At 36.8% G+C, this 23708-nt stretch overlaps 1 protein-coding gene across 1 annotated transcript in view; it reads left to right on the top strand.

The window, feature by feature from the left end:
• The window catches only part of UGCG (UDP-glucose ceramide glucosyltransferase), a 33442-nt gene extending 16947 nt beyond the window's left edge, over positions 1 to 16495 (top strand). Inside the window, exons 2-9 of the mRNA XM_005530765.3 lie at positions 4978 to 5119; positions 8615 to 8717; positions 9646 to 9747; positions 10143 to 10255; positions 12042 to 12220; positions 12676 to 12762; positions 13193 to 13382; positions 14042 to 16495. Of these exons, the coding sequence (XP_005530822.1) occupies positions 4978 to 5119; positions 8615 to 8717; positions 9646 to 9747; positions 10143 to 10255; positions 12042 to 12220; positions 12676 to 12762; positions 13193 to 13382; positions 14042 to 14212 (1087 nt within the window). The 3' untranslated portion in view covers positions 14213 to 16495. The remainder of the gene's footprint in view (positions 1 to 4977; positions 5120 to 8614; positions 8718 to 9645; positions 9748 to 10142; positions 10256 to 12041; positions 12221 to 12675; positions 12763 to 13192; positions 13383 to 14041) is intronic.
• Positions 16496 to 23708: the final 7213 nt, after the last annotated feature.

Here is a 23708-nt window from a genome sequence, read left to right as displayed (position 1 = left end):
TTACTATATAAAAAGTCACTGCTCCGAGATACTGGAACTTTTTTGTCAGCTGTCTATGACTTCTTATGTGGAACTGTCTTTATACTATTACATTAAGGGTGGTAGGATTCTGCTAATATTAGTCTCAGTGAATCAATGATGCTGTTAACACTTTAATGAATTTAGGGGTTGTCTGTAATACTTTTTGAAATCCTCCAGTCTTTTTCAGTTGTATTTAATGCAGTGACCAGTGTGGTATACTAGTAGCAAATTTCATTTTTTATTCTATGGATAAAGGTACTAACTTTCGGGAGTGTTTTAACTATATATATATACATAGTTAATGTGTGGTTAATATATAGTTATATAGATAGATATGTTTCATTACACATATAATATGTAAAGAAGATATGAGGAGCTCATCCTTTTTGCATTTATTATCAAAAGAATAAAATAATCTCACATTTTCTTATTCCTGTTCAGGACGAGACTTTATGCCCTGTATTCCATTGCAGACCAACACTCCTCAAAGACCTGTGAGAGATGATTCAGATCACTAAAAATTCAGAATTAGAGGCAGGAGAACAAGTCCATTTCAGAAGTAAAAAGGCCACCTTAGCTTGGTGGCCTTTGAAACCACAGTCTTCAAGGAATGTCAGTGCTTTCTGTGTCTTGTTTTGCTGTCTTGCAATATTTAAGTTACAAATTTCTCATCAAGATTTACTTACCTCCCTCTAACAGAATAGTTCTTTAATTAAAGTAGCTGCTGAGGGAAGGTTGATCTGAGTGAATAAGGACTGCTGAGGTTTTTTCAGCTGCGTTTAAAAGGTGTATGTCTGAGAAACCCAGCGGCTTGTCTACTGTAGCAAGGTTTTTGGTTTTGCTAGCAGAGAGATGGAGAGGGAGTTTTTACAAGGTCATGCAGTGATAAGAAAAAGGGGAGTGTCTTCAGACTGGTGGTGTAGGTTAGATTAGATATTGGGAAGAAATTCTTTACTGTGAGGGAGGTGAGGCACTGGAACAGGTTGCCCAGAGAAGCTGTGGATGCCCCCATCCCTGGAAATGTTCAAGGCCAGGTTGAACAGGGCTGTGCACCACCTAATCTAGTGGAAGGTGTCCCTGACCGTGACAGAGCATTGGAACTAGATGACCTCTAAGGTCCCTTCCAACCCAAGTCATTCTGTGATAATACCCTTCTGCCGTTAATGAGCTGGGGAAAGCAAATATTGTCTTGGCTTTTTTTTTTTTTTTTTTTTTTTTTTCATAATTTGGTACAGATTAGCAACCATTCATTCTGAACAGGGATAATTTGTCAGGATTTTATCTTTAGAGATATTTCAGTTTCACTACCTAGGGACTGCAGGCTGATTAATTTAATAAATATGGGTGCAAAAGTGCTTAAATATAACCTGGCTATGTTCACACACGTTATCAGAAAGTGCTTATGAACACTGCTCTGAAAGCATCTGTTTCAGAGTTCAAAGGTCATTGGTGGTTTTGACTGCTTTGGACTAGTATCAATGCAATATAACACATATTAATCCTATACATGGTACAAATCTTTGAGAAAGGATTATTGAGCTTTATAATTTTGAACTGTATGTGTTATACATGCAGAGTAATGTAGAAATTAAGACCTTTGTGATCACGTGTGTTTGAGACCGCATAAGCACAAGTTAGTGCTCAAAACACCAGCTTTACCTCTCTTCAGAGACTGTGTATGTGTGTATATATATATATATATATGTGTGTGTGTGTGTGTGTGTATATCTACATATAAGCAGATTAATTTATGATGTACTTGCATCAATGGTGTTACATCAGTGGTGTTAATATTGCTTAAATTTAGTCTCTTATTTTGACTTCCATGTTAAATGTTAGCCTGAGTTTCAGTACTGTAACTTTTTTGATGGTTGGCCTGTTTCTCTGGTAGGTTATCAGTTGTAACTTCAATTCTTTTTCAGAATATGCCACTTCACAAATAGCCCACAGTGTAAAGTGATCTGGTTTACTGTTAATTTGATGTTTGGTACATGGACTCTTAACAGAGCACTGTGTTACTTTAGTGTCACAATACCTCAGTGCTTTCAGAAAAGCAGGCTTCCACTTTCGTGCAGTGTTATGAATAGCGCATGAACTGGAGTCTTACTTTAGATGGAGTGTTAGGGACAGTCTTGCCGCTTGCTGTCAAAACCGTAAGGTGCTTCAGAGCTGAAGAGATTGCGATAATGCTGCATGTCTTATTTGTGTGTTTTGCAAGGTTTCCCTTGCAAAGTCTGTAGGTTTATCTTACTGTAGTTCAATCACCCTCATAATACCATGTCAGCATGGTTTGTAATACGTTGCCTTGCAAGAGTCTGCAGTTTTTTCACTTTATGCTTACTTAACACAGTCCTGCCTCAAAGCTCTCTTGACAACTTATTATTCTGACACTTCCTTCAAGTATTTCCTGTTTGTCATGGCTTTTGTTGCTGTACAAAGCTCTATACATTGCTACACTTTTTATTTTTTTCTCCCTTGCATTATCTACTTTTTGACCCTCTTGGTCAAAGTTGTGTTCTTGAGACTCTGCCTTTTTATTGCCACCAAAGGCCTTATTTCCTGTTATATTTGTGAATGTTCCTAGGAAAATTTCTGCCTGGGGTAGCTATCTGAATTCCTGCTTTTTTTTGCCTTTGGTCTGACCATCCCGTGGCAGTTAAATGGTCAGCAAGTCTATTTCAATTTACCTCTGCAAAGCCCAGGCCTGGACTCAAAAGCAGCACTAAGACATAATAATTGTTCTTTTGCCTTTTTGGTCAACCTGTTGTTTATTCTCTGTGGCATTATGCTCACGATGTATAGCCGCTAAACTGCCTAAGAGCCAAACGTGCTGGCTGGAGCTGATTAGGTATCAAATGCCACTATCCCACTTCAGGGGGAAAAAAAATTCAGAGATATACTGGAATCAATTCTCTTACTGGAGCTTCTTCATAGTTCAGTAATTTTACTTTGTGAAACTTTAAGATGAGAATTGATACACAATTGGTACACAATGCAAGAAAATAGTCTTTCAATCTGATTACTCATGGTTGAGAACTGCAGTACGCTATATATATGTTAATTTGCAAATTTTGTGTTTCTGCACATACTTGTCCTTCAGTTACTTGTGTACATATATTTTCTTGATGCAAATTCGATTGTATACTAGCCCATTGCTGCTCAGTGGTTTAACACAGAGGACCAAAGGAAACTAAGCCCCTTGTGACTAAAAGAGATTGGATTTTTTCTCTAAAAGAGAAAGGTTTGAAATACACCCAAAAAATGTGATTAAAACCAAACAAGCTTAGATGTTGGTGCCAAAAAATTGATATATTTTATTTAATAGTAAAAGAGAGAAAGAAAGAAAGAGAAAAGAAAGGAGAGAGAGAGAAGGAGGTTGGGGGCGGGGGGATGGGGGACAGGGGGACACTGACAGGGGTTGGGTGGAAGCATATCACCCATCCGAGGGTCTCAACAATGTCTCGTTGTTCCCCTCCATCTGGTCTTCAGGGTGGCGAGGGTCCCCTGTCACCATCACCACTCGCCAAAGAGTACAGAATTCGGGGGATGAATATACACTTAGGCAGGTGGGAAGGTCCAAGTGCCTCCCTTGCAGAGGGGCAGTTTGACACTGTCCCTCACAACTCTGAGGATCTCTTTCATCATCTGCAGTGCTCTGGTGCAGGGTTTGGGGGAGACCTTTGATGACACCCCCTCTGCTGTGGGTGAGCTTTTCCTGGGGTGAAGGGGCCCCTCAGCTAATGTCTGCACAGTGGGCGGTCACTGAGCCTCTGACCAAAGACTTTTCCACCACACACCCCACACCTCTCCTTCCCCCCAGCCTTTGAAGATCTGTGTGAAGCCTGGCAACTGATAGCCCTGCAGCTGTGGTCTCCACTCTGAAGGTGTTAAGCTTGATTCCTGTGTGAATATATTCTTCTCCCCCTAGACCTGAGTTTATTGTATCTTATCTCCATCTGTGACCAGTTCAGGCCCTCAGTCAGAACCCCTGTTCAGGCTGTGGTGGTCTTTTCTGCAGCTTTTCTAATACAGTTTTGCTGTAATAGGCAAAACGCTTTCATGATAAAGTTTAAGCCATAAATTACAACATTCAGTCTCCAACACCCATCAGTCTTTTGGAATTTAGTTTTGTGTTCATTTACACAGGAGTGTAGGATTAAACATTCATTTTAGTGAGTTGTGATGTTATTGCAAACACATTTTATATACTCAGTATGGCAGTTAGGAGCATGGTTTCATTGTGGACTTGGTACTGCTGGGTTAGCAGTGTGGTTTGATGATCTTAAATGTCTTTCTCAAAGCCTGAACAATTCTGATTTATTGCTGAAATACCAGTGACTGCTTGAAATTGCGTGTAAAAGTTTATCTATGGTTCTGACCCAGTCTGCTGTCAGGATTTTTATATTACAGTTAAATATTCCTTAATCTTTTCTTGGAGTTGTTAAATTGATCAATGGGATCAACTATGCTTTCAATTTGCTCTAAATTTTGCATAATTCGATGCAGGAAGAAGTACCTGAGCCTTTTGCTTTTCTCCTTGTTTACAGTAAATTGTTTTTTATTACTATTTTGTTATAATACTGTGAGTTTTAATGCTGTGAAGGAAGGCAGAAAAATCTCATCTCTGCTGCTGTTTGAAAAAAGGTCATATTCGTATTGCTCAAAATGTATAGTGTAAAATGCATTTATCTGAAATTGTATCTAATATGTTAAATAAAGCTGAATGTAAACTACATGTCATGCTGAAGTTTTTTTAGACATTGCCCTTGACAGTAGCTGTTGACATCAATTTTGACATCAGCTATTGGGTAGAAAAATAGCTAGATTTTCAACAACTAGATTAAATTCTTTTTGCAGCAATTTTAACTCCCAAGCTTTCTTAGTTCTGACTGTACTTTGAGGGTCTTTCTCTAGCATAGTTCCTTAAGTGGTGTTATATGCTATTTCTCATTACAGACGCCTCCACCTCAATAAGAAAGCCACAGACAAACAGCCATATAGCAAGCTTCCTGGTGTTTCACTTCTAAAGCCCTTAAAAGGTGTGGATCCTAACCTGATCAACAACCTAGAAACCTTCTTTGAGCTGGATTATCCTAAAGTATGTATATTATTTGGTGTCTTTTATTTTTTTTCTCCAATGCCTCAAAAAGTCGTGAAAAGTTTGGATGTGGAGCTATGCTGCTTGATTATCTTGGGTTGTTCTTCCTTCTGCAGAAGATGTATAATTGCATATTTTACATGTTGCTAACAAATCGTATTCCTTTTTAAAAAGCTGACTATTGAGGAACATGTCTAAGGCTTGTGGGTGAAAAATACTCTACACTCCGCTAAGATTTGCTTAATCATTATTCCTGTATTGTGGTGTTTATAGATTTAAGTGTTTCATACTGATGTAAGAGATCACTTGAGAGGCAAGAAATTCTCCTCAGTTGACTACTCTGTAAGAGATCCTCCAATAGAGAGCACTTAACTGATAGCCTGAAACTTTGGTGGTTCTTACTGATGACTCAACTAATGAGGAGTTGCTCAGTTATGAGGTAGTGTACCTCACCAGTTGTTGGTAGGTAGGGTAAGTCTAAGCCATGTGCTGGTGTTGGGAAGCAGAGTTCATAAAAGCTCACATTTGCTGTTAAGCACTGTTTGAATTTGTATTATTGGCAGTAAGCAATATTATTGATAAGTGTGTCAGGTGCTCTTCTTGCTCTAAAGAGCTTAAAAGAAGTCTGTAAATATTTGCTGTATCATTTAATATTTGAAGTATGCTCCTATGGATGCGAAAAAAATATATTTTTTACTGAATTTGAGTCTGCTGAATTCCAAAATTTGAAATTTAGCTTTAATATAAAAACTCCTCTTTTCTCAACTCTTCTCAAAACTGCATCTGACATTGCTGCTCCAACTGTGAAAGGTCAAAGGTTTGTGTAGGCTGTACAGCAAGTTCTGTTAGTGTATTTTAACTGAGAGCCTTAAACTGACACTTAAGTAGGGAGGGTAAAATTAAAATTAAAATCCCTAGCACTTGGAACTAGTCAGAAATTGGAAATTTTTTATGTAATGAAGCTTTGGGCCTTTTGGAAAGCTTCAGACATAAACATATGATTCCTTTCAACTCAACAACGTGCAATAAAGTGTGGCCAAGCACATTTTAAAGGATACTTGAGGCATGCTGCATATGCCAATATTGCAAACAGTGCAAAGAACCTTCAGCAATATCATAACCTATTATATGACCTATAATGAACATCAAAACATTATGCTGCTGAACATTTGACTACAAATAAAACTTGTTTAATAATTCAAAAAACAATTGTGTTGGATCTTGCTTTACAAGAGGTAGTCTTGGTCCTTAGTTCTGAAAATACATGGATAATAATCTTAAAAAGTTGCTACTCCACACAAATCTTTAATAATTTCAGATAATAGTAGATAATCTTATTTTTTCCAAGGAGTGTGAAAATGCATGTGTGCGTGCTTCAGTTTACTGCAGACAGTATAAGCAAGGTCCCTAAACTGTCTGAAAAAACATTTTAAAATTACTATACAGAACTTCTTCAAGAGATTGACTGCAAAAATCAGAATAACAGTATTGCCTGGTATTCAAAGTTCAGCTTTGCAGTGAAATTTTTTTATGAAAGATTAATCTGAATCTTTTTCCAGTGAAGCTGAATTCAACCTGCAGTGATGATTCTCTTCTGTGATACTCCATGTGTGAAATACTTTTCTCTTGAATGGAATCCGGTTATACAGTCTCAAAACTGCAGGATTTATACATAATATTTTTATCAGTGAAGAGTTCTCACCTACTGTGCATATTGTAATTTTCCAGAAGGTTTTCTATTCATGTTAAATTCAAATGAACCAAATAGTAATGTTTGTGTAGATAAGCATTTTTGTATTTGTTCTGCTTTTATCATTTCCTAGGTTTTTTTTACTTTGCTACTGCAGACAAACACCATTTGTTTAGAATTTTTCTCTTTTCAAACATGGAGTCTGAAATATCTGATTTACTTCTGGTTGAATTTCTTGGAGAATATGGGTATAGTAGTGTCATTGCTGCTGTGGATTGAAGATTAATTATATAATGACTTGGAAAACCAGTTTTATTTTACAAATTTAATTTAATGTGCAGTAAAAAACTAATTTCTTCAGTTGTTTCTTTCTATGGTGTTCATGCTGTCAAGATTCTGTTGTGATGAGAGGACCTGTCTGCTTAGTGGGACAGCTCTTTTAAAATCCATTTTCCATGCTGTAAGATGGTAGAAATCAAACACTGTGTGCTCCTTAGCCAAATTGACTTAGAATTTGCATTCTGAGAGGTAGAGATATTTGCCTGTTAGTTTGTAGAACAAATCTTAACTCCCATTTAAATGATCTTAAATTTCGTCAGTATTCTGAATGGCATTAGAGTAATTCAGGCTTTTGTGTATAACAATACAATTTTTTTATTGGACATGTATATATATATATTTAACATAATGTCTTTTGCTGTATGTAATACTCCTTCCTAACAAAAACATTAGAAATTTTCATCATATAGCCAATAGGGAGCTTTCAAAGTTCAGATTATTTTCACTAAACTACTTAAGCAAAAATGAAGTTTAGAGAGGTGATAAAATAGTATAGGGAAGAATAAGAACAGTTAATTGCTAGTTGGGATTCTTATTTGCAACAGCTACTGCAAATGTGGTCCAATAAAATTGTTTCTTATTGTGATGGAATTTTTCAGTCTTGGACTGTAAAAGTGGCTTCTGGGTATCTTGAGCTGAAATTTACATTTTCTGTATTTTAGTTTTTGTGCTGGGGCTTTAATGGCTCCAATTTTAACACAGTAAAAGAAAAGTTATATCAAGTAGTATTTTACTAATTTGCTGTTACCACATAAGCAAAAATACCTTTATCAAAGCTGCCTCAATGTTAAGTGATTCTTATTTCTTCACCCACTACCACTAGCTTGTGTAAGCATGTTGCAGCTAGTTTTCCCTTACCAAGTGTTTTTCCAACCATTACGCTCTTAATAGGAAAATACAGATGTTACATATACATATTCCTGATCTTTGCTGCGTACATTTAAGTGTACATATGTACAGACAGTGGTCTCTGTGGTTTGTCTTCCATCTCTGTTCTGCATATATATCTATAAAGTAAGGGAATAGAAGATGTAGTTCCGAACTACATCTATATGTAGTATATCATAACCTCATTCTTTAATATTTCAGGTACTTTAATTTAATCGAATATCATACTGGATTTAAGATTTGTATGTGAACAAAAATGGAAGTGGAAACAAAAATTTTATCTTGTACACCAGAACATCTTATTTCATGACTAATAGAAACCCTTCAATAACAGCAGAAGTAGTGTTCATCAGTAAAAGAGTTCATTGAGATACAGCCTTAGTTCTTTTTCCACAAGTACTTGGCTGTGCATTAAAAAACTAGACTCATTTAGCTGTAAAACAACCCCTTTGTTTTTAATTCTATAACAGCACTCTTTATTTTTTTAGCTTAGTAGGCTATTATTTTGTAGACAATATGGATATTAGCTGTATGTATGTAAATATATATGTGAGTGTATACATTTTTGTTTTTACTAGTATGAAGTACTACTCTGTGTACAAGATCATGATGATCCAGCTATTGATGTGTGCAAAAAGCTCCTTGGCAAATACCCAAATGTTGATGCTAGACTGTTTATAGGTAAGCAGTGCAACTTGAAGGTGGGACTCTGACTTGTAAAATGATAGGTCTTCAGCTCCATATAGGATACTCTGTATGGAGTTGAAGACTCCATATGTATATGGACTTAAAGAAATAAATAGTTGTCTTGTTCAGCCCATGTTACTTCTGTAGCTTAATCACCAGTTTGCAGTAAAAAGTAAATTTGTAGTCACAGTCTGTGACATCAGTCCAAGAAAACTTTAGGAGGATTTTGATTTTGGTGAAGTCCTGCAATTTTTCCTCCTAATTTTAAAATAGCGGTTTAAATCCTGGCTTTGCAGTGAACTAAATGTGCAAGAAGTGACTCAGAGTTGTAGCTGTATTTGAGCTTGAGGTTGTGCTACAATCCTTTTTTCATCTGCTTAGGCTGTATGGCTCTTTCTCTACCTTATTATTTGAATTAGTGGAGGAAAGGGGTATTAGAACAAGGTAGTAAAATGTAGTTGTTTTTTTTTTCTCTGATATAAATCAAACTTAACCATGTCTGTCAGCTGGATGTAAAGGAGTGTGTCTCACTTTATTCTGCTCCTTTTTTATTTTTCTGCCAAAATTACTGTAAAATATAGTCTTCATGATCATAGTCTTAAAAAACAAGAGATGAATAATGTTTTCTTTACAAGAATGTAGTAATAATCTTTATAGTTCTACTGCTCCTTTAATTACATTAATCTTGCTACCCTGCTATTTTAAGGAAGCATTTGAATATTTTTTCCTTTTTTTTCCAATTGCAAAATATGGAATTGAAGGTATACTTAAAATATAAATATTTTGTATAAAAGTGGACTTTCAGAATTGGTGGGTAAACTTTTACTCTTCTTCAGCTTATATATTTAAATATTTTGGGTATTGAATCTGAATTCAAAAAACCCTCCATACGTTAATTTTGTATGATGTTTGTATTTTTTAGGTGGCAAAAAAGTTGGCATCAACCCCAAGATTAATAACTTAATGCCTGGCTATGAAGTTGCCAAATATGATCTCATATGGATTTGTGATAGTGGAATCAGAGGTAGGTGTGTATGTGCTAACTGTGCTTATTCACTGTAAGCAAGCAGATTTTGGAGACCATTTTAACTGAGAATATAAGCAGAAAATAAAGTTAGAAGTCTGAAAAAAATGTTTCTGTGGAATAAAAGATTAACTTCTAATTAAAGGAGAAAATACCTTGAAAAATACTATTTAGACTGTTTTCATTTTATATGTTGTTGATCATAATAATTGTTCACCACTAATACTATTCTTCTGAAACCATTCTTACAGTATGCATCAAAGCATATGTACTCTTGATACTGGTAATAAAATGGAATTATTAAATAATAAAATTATTTTAAAATGTCTCACTGCAGTTGTCTACTAATAACAGAATTGCTCCATCGAGTGTCCTTTTTTTCATTTGTCACTTAGTAACACCAGACACACTGACAGATATGGCCAATCAAATGACTGAAAAAGTGGGCTTGGTCCATGGGCTTCCCTATGTTGCAGACAGGCAGGGTTTTGCTGCTACCCTTGAACAGGTGAGTGCAGTGTTGTGGGGTGGATTTTGCTTGCAAAACCTTGCTGAGTGAAAGCTGTATTCTGTCTCTTGTACTTTGTGAGTGAGTAAATGTTTATTTTTAGCTGCAGTCACACTTCTAACTCAGGGTAACTAGGACAGCTTTTAAATGCTCCAGAATTTCTCTGTGGTGCTCTGTTTATTGATTCAATGTAAGTCTGAGCAATAAAGATCATAGGATACACATTTTAGATTTTGTATTTAAAATTACTAAAAAATGGCAGAATTGAACTGATGAATTCTTTCTAGGGCTTAGTCAGAAAGAACTAATTAATTCTATTTTGAGATCTGAAAAGGCACATAAAAATGGCTATGACAAGTCAAAGCTAAGTCCAGCTCATGCGGTATCTTATTTCCAACAAGATTTACAAGCAGAGCCTTTGAGGAAAGTAGAACAAAAGCAAGGCTTATATCCTGTTTTCCTGTAGTGTCTGACACCTCAGTGTTCTGTAATTTTCAGCTGAGAGACTACCTGAACAGGAAGCAGACTTGTATATTTACTAATCCTTAATATAATAGTATTTTAGTAAGAACAGATTTCTTAAATTAATTTTTCCATTCTTTTTTGAGTCCATATGAATTTTTAACACTTAAAATTTTCTTTACCAGGAAGTTGCATAGCTCTGTTTGTTACAGGATGTATATCTGCTTTACCCTGACTCTTGTTCTGTAGTGTTATTTCATGTCTCATAACAATTGCAGTGAAAGAGAAAGTGGAAAGTTGATTCCTATGCACTATTTTCATATTACTCATTCAGTCCTGTTCTCCCCTCTATCTCAGTAAGTTCTTTTCGGTAGAATAAAGAGGTTGAGTTTGCTTTTTTGTTCCTTGTGTCTCAAGGCATGTAATTTAATCAATTTTTGTTTGGAGTTGGCATGTATAAAGCATTTTGGCCCCAAGGCTAACTGATAGGGATGAAACACAGAAATGTGAAAGATGGAATTGTGGTGAAATTCACTACTCCATCATTGCTCTAGTGAGGGATGCTTCCATGCTTTTTTTTATGATACAAAGTCTGAATTTTCTCTTACAAGAGAAAATTGGAAGACCCATAGCAAGAAAATTTCCTTCTACTGCTGTTTGTTAAAGCAAGAATTGCAACTCCTGCTTCTGTATTCCTGAAAGAGCTTTTTGCTGATCCAGTATCCTGCAAGATGAGCATGCCTTTTCTTGAATGAGTGATTGTACCAGTGTGAAGGGAGTCTACCCTAAGTAATAGTGTGAGGCACTAGCACTCATTCTGTTGTTTTGTAGGTCATTCCTAGTCTTAAATTACTGAATTTTATAAAAAGGTTTGCTTGCAATCTGAGTTTTTTCTTCACTATTTTTGTTTGCAAGTGTACTAAGTGAACTAATTTCCCATGCTTCCATATAATCATATAGTAAGTTTCTAATGTATGCAGGAAGGCAGACAATTTTCAAAAGAGGAAGGAGAGAACATGTCTGTCAGTTATCACCATGTAATATATTAATCTTAGTGACTAGTCTGTTACTTTATATATTTTTAATACATCTATTCCCTGAGAAAAACCTCAGTAAATTGTAAATGAGATACAAAATGAAATGCAGTAGTTCAATATTTGGATTTAAAGCCAGCTTTTGCATTTGCTAACTAAAGGTCTTTCCAAATAAACCATCATGATTGGCCACATGTAGTGTTTTTCACCCTCCATATGTTGTCAGAGGAAAAAGTTGTCAGTGTAGTACTTACATACAGAGTTTTAAATGCCTTTTGTTCTTTTGACAGGTCTATTTTGGAACTTCACATCCAAGGTCATATATTTCAGCCAACTTAACTGGCTTTAAGTGTGTAACAGGAATGTCATGCTTGATGAGGAAGGATGTCTTGGACCAAGCTGGAGGACTGATAGCTTTTGCACAGTACATTGCTGAAGATTACTTTATGGCCAAAGCTATAGCTGACCGGTAAGATGACTCTGAAGTAAGCTTATTGCTTCAGGTGTAGTTTAAATCTTTCTTTTTGTTTGCTTTTTTTTAAACACATGGCACATACTGTAAGTATAGGTGTTCATGTCAGCTTCATATATATATATATATATATATATATATATTCATATATATATATATATATATAGAGCAAACATGTTAATGACATGTGCTTTGTCCTGTAAATATTTTAGAAATAGAGCCATATCATTGTCAATTCCTTTAGAGAAAAGTTTCAGAGCTTAAATATTAAGTTTTTTCCGAAGAAGAGTCTTGATAAAATACTTTTTTTTTTTTGTCTACACCCATTGTAATAATAGGGCATTTATGCCAAGGAAATTTTGAAGCCTAATAAAACTCTTGTGCACTTATTATCTAGTTGATTTTTGCATCTCTTATTTGCACATTTTTATAATAATAAATTCCTTTTTCAGGGGCTGGAAATTTGCCATGGCTACACAAGTTGCAATGCAAAACTCTGGTTCATATTCTATTTCTCAGTTTCAGTCCAGAATGATCAGGTAAGATTTTGATCTTTACTTTCTCTCCCACTCATCCCTGCCCCTTTCTTCTGATGGGGATGACCTGATAATGAGAGGGAATACATTTTCCGAGCTAAATTGATCTAATGCCCAATGTGCTAAAGTTCAGTGCACAGCTTGATTTGTGCTTCTTTGTTAGCTCTGGGAGAGGGACACTGACTTTCCACAGAAGAATGACTGTTACAGGTATTAAAAAAAAATAAAAATTAAAACACCCCTGCCCTTAGTAGCTTTTAAATACTATCCATAGCATCTTTGAAAGGGAGTTTTTTTATAGGATTTTATTTGGAGATGTTAATTAAATGAGATTAGCATTTTAGAAAATACGATGATGGCTTACTTGGTGAGCTGGGGGAGGAGGAGGTAATGAATAATGCAAAGTCAAAACTGATTTGTTTGTCTTTTCTAGGTGGGCCAAACTACGAATTAATATGTTGCCTGCCACAATAATTTGTGAGCCAATCTCAGAGTGCTTTGTTGCCAGTCTAGTTATTGGATGGGCAGCTCATCATGTTTTTAGATGGGATATAATGGTATTTTTCATGTGTCACTGCTTGGCATGGTTTATATTTGACTACATTCAACTAAAAGGTGTTCAGGTATGTCAATTTATTTTCCAGGAGGTTACTAAAATTACTATTGCCATTGACTTAAGCAAAAAGCTAAGTTGAATTTCAACCATAAAATAATTATCTTGGCATGCAGGAAATAATAAGTCCAATCCTATTACTTCTCAGTCTTCCAGCTTCAGTTATCGTACCATGAAAAGGAGGAAGTGGTTTTGGTTGTAATTTTGTATTCTAAAAAACTCTGCACTTGCCTCTGACTAGGCTTTGAAAGTTCATCTGTCTCCTTAATTAATATTCATGTTTCAAATCTGCTCTACATGGGCATATGCAGAAATTTTAAGATCTTTTGACAATACAAGACCAGAAGCTTTGTGTGATTTTTATTTTGTGGGGGAGGGTTTATTCTAGTTGTCACCTTGTCTTATATGTGTTGAGATGTATGTGTACTCATGCATACATTTTTCACTTCATTTTGTTAATGGCAAGGAGAACAGCTGTAACCTACTTCCAAGGCCTCATATTAATATAGAAAGGTGCTACAAATGAGATTGGATTTTTATGAAGTATGCTATTGATATGTAAATCTGCATCAAAAGCTTTGTAAAACATTTTAAAAAGGTTTTAAGTTACTTTAAAATTTCTCTAGAATTGTCAATATGACTAAATACCTTTTTTTTTATTATTTCTAGGGTGGTGCTCTGTGTTTTTCAAAATTTGATTATGCAGTAGCTTGGTTCATCAGAGAATCCATGACAATTTATATTTTTCTATCTGCTTTGTGGGACCCCACTATTAGCTGGAGGACAGGGCGCTACAGATTGCGTTGTGGAGGCACTGCAGAAGAAATTATTGATGTATAGCCACACGTTTGTAACTGTGAATGTCAAAAAGAGAAGGGGGAAAGAAAAGTATTATAAGTTGTTTATATACTTCCAAGAAAATCTACCTTCAGTAGTTTTATTACTTGTATGTTTGGTACCTGTTCTTCAATTTATTTTTGCATGGCACTTGCATCTGTGAAAGTACATCTGTAGTCTTGGCCAAATGGTTCCTTCCTCCTGTGTACAGATAAAAATAGGGAGAATTGGTCCTGACATCTGCTTTCTATTTAAATGCTCTGCAGTAGACTTTTTTTAAAAAAATATCCTCCAGGATATGAACAGCTTCTTATTCCTTGGTGTGCTAGGTTAGCGAATCTAGGGTTAGCTAGCTATTTTCCAGTTGGATTGCACAAGGCTGTACCTAGTAAAATCACATAGGTACAGCTAATTTTTGTTTTATCCCACTAAACTGAGCTAGTAATGGGACCTTGGGAAAGAAGCTCTGAAATGTTTTATGCCTACCTCTTGTAGTTGCTGCAGAACAATATGAATAGAAAGACTAAACTGCTTTGCAAAAACAAACTAAAGTAAACCTGTAGTCTTGTGTTTATATGTATATAGGGAATATTTTAATCATTGCAGTAACCAAAAGTGGACTGAGTTTGATAAGAATGAGTTGGAAGGATTTACTGGTCAGGCATGTATTATGGGCATCTTTTGGCCAAGTCTGATCTGGTTCTGTCTTGAACCTCATTAAGCACTGTGCTGTTACTAGCCAAGGTGATCCCCTCAGTACTTCCATCCTTTTTTAAGGGGTGTCTGTTTTTCCCTGTGAGTGAATGCTTTCATGGTTGGGGGTGGGGGGTGTTGGGGGTGTGTGTGGGATGTAGTAGGGAGTAGAAGGGAGCAGAACTACATTTCAGAAACATTTCACACCTGAGCTATTTTCTTACACAACGTCTTAAGAATGTAATTTCATGATGCAGGTATTTAATATCTTTGTAAAGTGAACATACATACTATACTAGTTACAATTAAATATTCAATTGCAGTAGATATTGTGAATATATTAAAGGGCCAGGTGCGTTTGCTGTTACTGATTAAAACTGTAGTCTTAATTTAGATATCAAACTAAGTTTACTCTTGGCTGTTTGCCTGTTAGTCTAGCCTTTAAATTGGACTTCTGTATTCCAGTGGCATGACTAAAAAGACTAGATTATAATGCATGCCATGTTTTTTCTCTCTGTTCCCTGTAACTTGGTTTTCAACCTCATTGTGAAATTTCCTGATTTGTGGTGAACTGGACTTGTTTTCTTTGAACACTTTTTAGTTTAAAAAAAACCACAGCAAAGCTAGAGAAGACTGTTGCATAAGCCTTTTGTTTTTATAATTGTATTTATGCTGCTTTACTTTTCTTCATATGGAATAACATTGTCACCATGAATGTGAACTGCTATATACAAGGTTATGTCAACAAAGCAGCTTTAAAAGTTGGATGATGATGTGTAGCATATTAGCAATAATGACATGTATTTATAAAAATGGACTTTTTACCTTACTGAGCCAATCCCTTACAATCATATGCTACACAAGTGTAATGTGTAGGTATTTGTTGTAAAACATACTCTGGGCCAAGATCCTTCATCCACCTTAATATCTCTTTTGCCTTACGGTAACATGGAACTTTTTAGTGGGCATTTCTGTATGAGCAAAGGCTTGTGATGAATGCTTCATTCTTTTCATGTGAATCAGGAAGAAGCACTTTTCCTGAGGAAGGTTTTACACTGAAACCTAGTCTAGTTGTGACCCACAAAAATATTCTTTTTTTTTAATATTGTTTTTGACACAGTTGAATTTTGCTGACAATGTTTGTATCTTCATTTGTTTCATGAAGTTTGATGCCGTTCATTTGGCTGCTAAAGTGAAGCTTAGCTTGCTACTTAGCTTTATTTCTAGGCTGATTTCTATGCAGGCAATGGAACAGAACCAAAAAAATAAAAAAAGGCTGAACAGACTTCCATTTTAAAAAACTAGGTGGGGATAATTGTTTAACAGGTGCTTTGGTATTAGTACAGCCATCTTTGGCTGTGAAAAATAAAGCTTCACTTAAGCAAATGGTTTCATTTGGGTATTGTTTGGTTGATGATGAAATGGAAACCAACAGTGTCAAATGTTGTAAACAATGCTGCAACAGAACTTTAAAAGTTATAAACAGCTAATGTAAAGTTATGTTGATCTACAGCTGTGTAGAAAAATACACCATGTTTATTTAAAATAATTGTCTTGTTTTTTCCTTTATTTAAAAATAAATTTTGAATACAATCTGTTTGGAGTACTTTTTTCCTTTCTTCAGTGATGCTGTAATGTGACAGCTTTAAGTGCTTAAGGCAGTTTTATTAGATTATATTTCTAGTTAATCCTCACAAGCAGTAAAGGGACATGCCTTTCTAGTATTTTTACAGCTACACCATCTCTTTTGGATTTTATATTTGACTGAAATTAATTCACATGTGCTAAACTGTGGTTTTGAGTTATCCTTAATTTTTTTAATAACTTCAGTGTGCAAAAAAGTTTACAAATTAACAGCATAGTTCCATATCTATTGTAACTAGCCTACACTCAGATTTTAGAGATGATACCTTTGCCGCAAAACATGTTGACATTGGGAAGTAGTGTTGATCCTTGCTTTCAGGTACACTAACTCAAATGCACTCTGAACTTACTTTGCCATCTAACTTGGCTTTCTGTCTCTTGTCTTCTCTACCATTTATAAGGATCATGTAAAATTTAGTAAGAGACTGTGTTCATGAAAGAGTTGTTGGAATCCTGTATACATGGCCTAAACAAACACTGCTGGAATCACTTGAAAGCTATTTATAGAAACTTAAATGTTCTTGAGTGTATTTTGTGCTCAGTACATTTGCAGCCACATGGTATAATACTTAAATCCTCTTTCTTCGGTCCTTTCATTACTTTCCTGCCTGCTGTTAAATAATGTTGTAATTTTATTCTGTACTTTCAGTGGAAGTCTTTCTCCCTTGAATTCCTTTTGCCACTGTCCCGTTTCCTGCTGAGTGCTGGCCTTCCTGCATTTCCTCTTGAGTCTGTTTTGACAGCTGGAAAAGCTTGTCTCTAACCACCTGTTTTCACAGATGACTTCTGCAAGCTGTTTCATTCATCTTAAAAGCTTTTAAGCTTCACACCTAATTTCTGAACATCTAATTTTAGGGTGGGTCTGAACTCCAGCTATTCTTTGGTTGAAACAGTTCCCCAGCAGCTGATGATGGCTATTGAAGCTGAGAAAGACTAAAATTTAATATGGCAATAGATACACTTTAATGGTGTTATAATAGTTATACAAAAAGATTTCAGCTTCTATAGCGTATGCTTGTATAAATAACACTTAGAAGAGAGAACGGCACTGTATAGAATGACAATAATTTCAAATTTAATCCATCTTTTGGGTCTGAGAATGTGCTAGTTTTGAACAAATGATCAGATTATACTGAATTGTTTACTGCTTGTATATTCAGAGTGAATGCATAGGGTTACACAAGTTTTTTTTCTTACCTCCTAAATTAAAATCTGTAAGGTGCTACTTAGTGTTATGATGCAGTTGTCTGGGCAGATAAGAATTTCCCTTCACAGAGTTATCTCTGCTTTTATGTTTGCTTTGGAGAATATATGCAGGATTCTTGCGTTAGTGTTGTAAAGCTGCTCTGTAAGTGAAACCAGGGTCATGGGATCTGCTTTTAACAAAAAGGTCATAAAAACAAACCAACCTGCAACACAAGCAAGAAACACCCACCAAACAAACGAAACCAAACCAAAAGCCACCACAACCAAAGAAACTACCAACCACAGAGCCAAATGCTGCTGACTTAGTTGTTTCTGGGCCTTTAAGAGTTGGAGTACTTGAAAGGTTGTTACCTGTTCTGCACTGCACCAGCCAATTTCAATTGCCAGCTATCACACAATTGAGAATTAGTGATAATTCTTATGGTTAAATTCACAACATTCTGCTTTTGTTTATTTGGCAGGTGCCTAAATTCTTCTCTGTAGTGGTTTCTAAGGATGTGTGGCTGTGTTTTCGATTTTAAGTCCTATCTTGAATCAGTGTCCAGTTCTTCCTACAAATCCAAATGAAGTGTGAGCATACCAGCCAGCCTTGTGGATCCTAAGGCTTTGCTGATGCTATAAACTTGCAAGGCTGTGACTAGTGGGTTTCCTTTTTAAAGACAGTTCTAGGTTAGTATCCTGCAAATGTTCTAACTGCAGAGTATATCTGAAAGGACAAGTAGCAACCCTTTTAAGTGGGAGATGTTTGTGCTGCCCATCTTCACACGTAGCTGAGGTTAAGATAACTAGCCAGCTTAATCCTGTAACCTAAGTTACAGGACTGTAAAAAGTAAAGTATTTCCAATGCTTTCCAGCGCAGCTTTTGGAATGTGTTATTTCTTGAATTCTCATCAGATCAAGAGTGAACTGCTGTTTATGTGCAGTTTGTGCTTCTGGGGAGAATATGCTGCTTCTTGATCTGAGTCAGATCTAATGATTTTTGCCTAATTGTTGGTTGACTGCAGGTGCTCAATTAAGAAATGCAGACCAGGGAGCCCTGCACTGGAAGTTTATGGATTGCTGCTTCTTTCTGTCTCATCCCTCCACACATTCCCCCAAACGCTTTTTCCCAGTTTCAGACAGGAAGGAAGGGCCTCAGCTAAAAACCCATGTGCCAGCTGGAATTAATGGGTATTTTATATGTAGCCAATTTGTGGGTGAATGAGAGAGGTCAGGCTCATGTGCCTGTGCAGGAAGCCAGTAAATACACTGGGAGAACAAAGCAGGAGCTGTCAAAAGAAATCTCTTCACTGGGCTTTGACATGAAGTGAAGTATTATTCTTGACTTTGTCTTTGCATCCTCTGGGCCTGTGTTAAACTTAGATCTGCTCACAGGATGGAAGTGAGCTCAATCCAATTCAAAGCTCTGCTAGCCCTTCCCCCTGCCTTTACTGTATGATGAATAGCTTTTCTTATTTTAAGGCTTGCCTGGTGCCTGGAAGACTGTATTTTTACATGTTGAACGGTAACTTATTTTTGGTGGCAATAACTTCGCCTTTTCTCTGATACCAAAATTCTGGGAGAGGTGCTGAGAGAACAGCAGGCCTGTAGAGTACACATGTAAAATGCAGCAACACATTCAAAAATGTCTCCCCCCATGTTCTAACCCCATAGAAATGAGAAAATAGAAAGAAACTATGAAGCCTTTGGGGGAATCTGTACATATAATTTTTGTTTTTCTATTGCATGTACATACACTACATAGATAAAGTTATATGTGCATACATTTTTATGTATGGACTTTTATATATAGATATATATGTACTAATGCCAAAATAAAACCTTGTAGGAAGCCTTGAATTTGGCAACCTATTCTTTCTGTAAGTGGCCCATACAACTGAATTAATGATTTGCTAGTATAAAAGGCCAGCAGCACAAAGTTAAATAAATCATGAGCCACTGGGTCTAGTATTCTGTTCCGTTTCACATCTCAGTAAGCAGACTGAAAAAGCTCAAAACCTGTAATTTTCTTCCTGGACTTTTTACTTATTAGCTTGTACAATGTTTTATCCATCTAGGCTTTTCCATCTTCCACTAAGAATTCAGAAACTCTGCTTCCTTAGCTGGCAGCCCCCCAAATCTGATCAAGGCAAGGCACACACTTTTGTCACTTGCCTCCATTCTGTTCAGTCTCGTTGGTTTCTGCTCATCCCTTTTGGGGCAACTGTTTTGTTCTTGGGGGTCTTTATAAAAGAGTTTTCCCAAGGAGAGAAATATGTGGGAAGGCAGAATAACAGCAGAGATAGAACAAGGGAATGCAGTGTTAAATTTGCTTGTGATTAATGCTCCAGAATGAAGTATGGGAAAATCTGGCCACTTTTGCAACATACTGGTGTTGGAGTCTGAGACACAGAGTGTATGCCCTTGTCTCTGATGCCTAACTCTCAGATCCAGGAGAGCACTGAATTTCATATAACATGAAATTTATGAGCATGTTTTCATGGTGATACATGAAAATAACTGTTGAAGTTAGATAGAAAAGCTGAAAGTGTGAGTGTGTAGATTAGAGGGTTTTCTTAAGTCACTGGGTGAAAAAGTTTAGAGTTTAAAAAAGTTTAGAAAGCAGAAGGCAAGATGGAGGATTTAGAATGTTGTTTCTTTTCCGTCTTTCCTCTTGATGTTCTTCTTCTAGAGGTTTTTGGGTAACAGTAAGTGATTGGTTAGAAAATGCCACAGTGCAGCACACAGGTGTTGGGTTATTAAGAAAAATAATATAAGTCTATTGTTAATTGGATAAGAATAAGTATAAAGATAAAATAAATGCGTAGTTAGGGCCATTTTGGGCTATCAGAGCCAAAATGTGCCGGGTTGTAGTGAATTAAACTTATGCAGAAAGTCTGGAGAGACCAGCCAAGTTCTGTTATAACACCTAATAAACACGAGAAATGAGATCCTAACAGGCTTTGGAGTTTTTCTTCTGACCTGGAGAACTGAGAGAAGCGGGACTCCCTGTGAAGGGTATCCTGAAGGAGCTCAGCTCAGAGAAACTGAGAAATCCAGGAGCGAGGAGAAGTGCAGAAGAAGCACAACAGAATCAAGAAAGAGAAAGAAAGAACAAGAATTAAGTTATATATTGGGTAACAAGGAGGAATAAAAGAGGTGAAACTTCAGAGAGATTTTTTTTTAAGAGTCCTTGCTCAGAGGGAGGCTGGAGACCTCTGAGATATTCCTGAAGGCTAGATATAATCTAGAATAAGCCTACTTCCATGAATTTTATGGGGCTTCCAGCATGATCTGTTTAAGGGTTATGTTGTATGGCTGGAAAAGGAGGAAAGTGTTTCAGTGGGGATTGCAGCCCGCTCTGCAAGCCATGGCAACTTGACCTGTTGTCTCTGGATTACAGACCTTTCAAAGGCTGCCTTATTTTGGTTTCCCATGTCTCAAAGCATTCAGCTTACCCTCCTGCAGATGATTTGTAGGTAAGGGACAGCTTGTCACTGTTGGGCCTTTGGCTGAGCAGGGAGGGAGCTCCAGCTGGACCAGGCAGTTTTGGACTTTTCCCATGCTTGGGAATGTCTGCAGCCACAGACTTTGAGATGAGAATGTTATCTCTTAGATGGGAAGGTGGTGACTGTACAGGGTCTCTTCTGATGCTGTGGGACTGCGGTCTCAGAAGCAAACAGCGTGTCTAGCAGGGAGAAGGCAGGTGTTTGGAGTGTTGCTCTGTGAGTACTACACTGGTGTTATGAACTAGGAACCCTCTTACTAGAGTTTAAAATCTCAGTCTTAAAATGTTGGTGTGTTTCAGGCATCCTCCTGCGGTGGTAAGTGCACATGTGAAGCATATCTTGTTTGTATGCAGGCTGACACAATGATCTCATCACAGTGCGTCAGCAATGCGCTAAATCTGCTAGGAGTCAACAGTCATATTTGACATTCATATCTTTATGTGTGTACATAAAAACAATATTTTTCAGCCAGAATATAACTGCATAATATTTTCGTGCTTTGCCTGTTGAACAGATTGCTTTTGTATGCAACAGGTGATGACTAAAGAGATTATTTAGTTTAGTTTAATAACATAGCTGAAATGAACATCAGAAGTAAAATTTGGCATTTCCAGCTCTCTGTCCAGTGATTAACAGAGAAGCTGGTGCATTTTTGCCTCACACAGTCTGTTCTAGTTGAACAGTGAACTCATTCTTTATGAACATACAAAGTCATAATCCAAGTCTATACAGCAGGAAGGACTACGCTTGTCCATACAGTCTGTCTCAAGGCTGGTTTTTGTGGGGTCACAGCAAAGTAGCCTATAGCCAGCAGTATTCTTAGGCAGGGAGGCCATGTACCCATTGAGTTTTCAATGTCAAAGTGCTACAGATATCCAGAGAAAATTGTCCTTCAAGTCCTTCAAATGGCTGGCATGGGTGGTGATAGCCATTTTTCAGGATCACAGAAGCCAGTTTTCTGGCCACACAATTATGCTATTTTGCATTGCATGAGTAGGTAGCATTTTCTGCATTTGTTTCAAACACAGATTGCTAAACACAGATTATATCCTAAAGGAAAGTATCTTAGAGGATAAAGGAGCCTTTTTTACTAAAGTTTGTTTCCTTCTCCAAAATCCAGTAGATTTCAGTCTAAAAAAAGCACTATGGACTTGGTCTAATTTATAGCTCCCAACATCATGGGGTATTTTCCCCTCTTGTAGACTCTTAAATGTTTCTCAGTTCCCAGGAAGCTGATGTTATAAATAGGCTGGACAGAGTTTTCTTTGGTTTTCTAGGTGGGAGATGGCAAGTGTCTGAAGGGACTGAAGCTCTACCATTTCAGTGCCTGCCTGCAGTCATCTGGTTTGTACTGATGTCCTACACCTATGAGAGCCACTTGCCCCTATTGCAATACTGCAATCAGTGGAAAAATGTGTTTTCTCCTGTCAAGGGAAATTTACCATCTCCTCCTGGCTGTTAGCAACATGTGAAAATCAGAAAGCACTAAAGGGCATACCAAGTTCCAGGCTGGGGAACCTTATCTCCATGTACTACAGTGTGCACATGGTATAGGTCTGATGCACTGATGCTTGGCAGAGGCTTTTTGAGAACTAGTTCTTGACAAGATGGTAATAAAAGGGGAAAAAAGAGGTAGTTGCTTAGCATTTATTTAGAGAAAAATACATTGTTTGAAAAGTTGTGCTGTGGTATTCCTGTTAAAAAACAGTCCATGCTACACATCTAAACAATGCTTCCAGTTTCTGGGCTCTTCTCCATACTTAGCTGAAACCTATTGCTTTGCAGAGAGAAAGGTGCATCACTCCCCACTTGAGTTTGATCAAGTAACTAAATCACAGACATCCATTTTCCTTTGTTTGCCCAGCTGATAGATCTTTAGGGTATTTTTCTGTGTGGTATATGTAAATCATTTTGCAATGAGCTCACTTTGTTTGGTTCCCATCTCTGTGTCCTTTAGAAGTACTCTACAAATATCCAGAAGTCTACAAGCAACAAGTCAAAAGACACTGCTCTAAGAAAACTTCACATGACAAAGAAATTTCTACTTGCAGTCAGAGAGTGTCTGTGCTACCACAAGGATCTCCTCAGTAAAAATGGGTTCTGGATTTTCAGCAGAAGATTGGTAATCACTGCTGCTCCAAACAACACCAAACAGCCCACTGTAAGCATTCTTGCAGCCCAGGGGTAACTTATGGAACCCCCGTCCATTCAAGACTGGATGTGTGAGCTGGTTGTTCAGGACTGGATCCAGGTGTATTTTGAGCATGCAGAAAAAAAACTCTCTGGCCATCTTGTGCATCCACTCTCGCAGTAAAAGGATTTCAGAAAGTTCAAAAGTAATCTCCTGTATTTCAGTTTGTGCCCATTGTCTCTAACCCTGGCACTGTGCACCACTGAGAAGTGTGTCTCCATCTCCTTCACCCTCATCAGGTTTTTGTTCATGCAGATAAGATGTTCTTGAGCTTTAT

The sequence above is a fragment of the Pseudopodoces humilis genome, chromosome 4 (assembly GCF_049639895.1).
Source record: "Pseudopodoces humilis isolate 2021_Gansu_Grassland_sample_001 chromosome 4, ASM4963989v1, whole genome shotgun sequence".
NCBI lineage: Eukaryota > Metazoa > Chordata > Aves > Passeriformes > Paridae > Pseudopodoces > Pseudopodoces humilis.
This window is presented reverse-complemented; position numbering and strand designations above follow the sequence as displayed.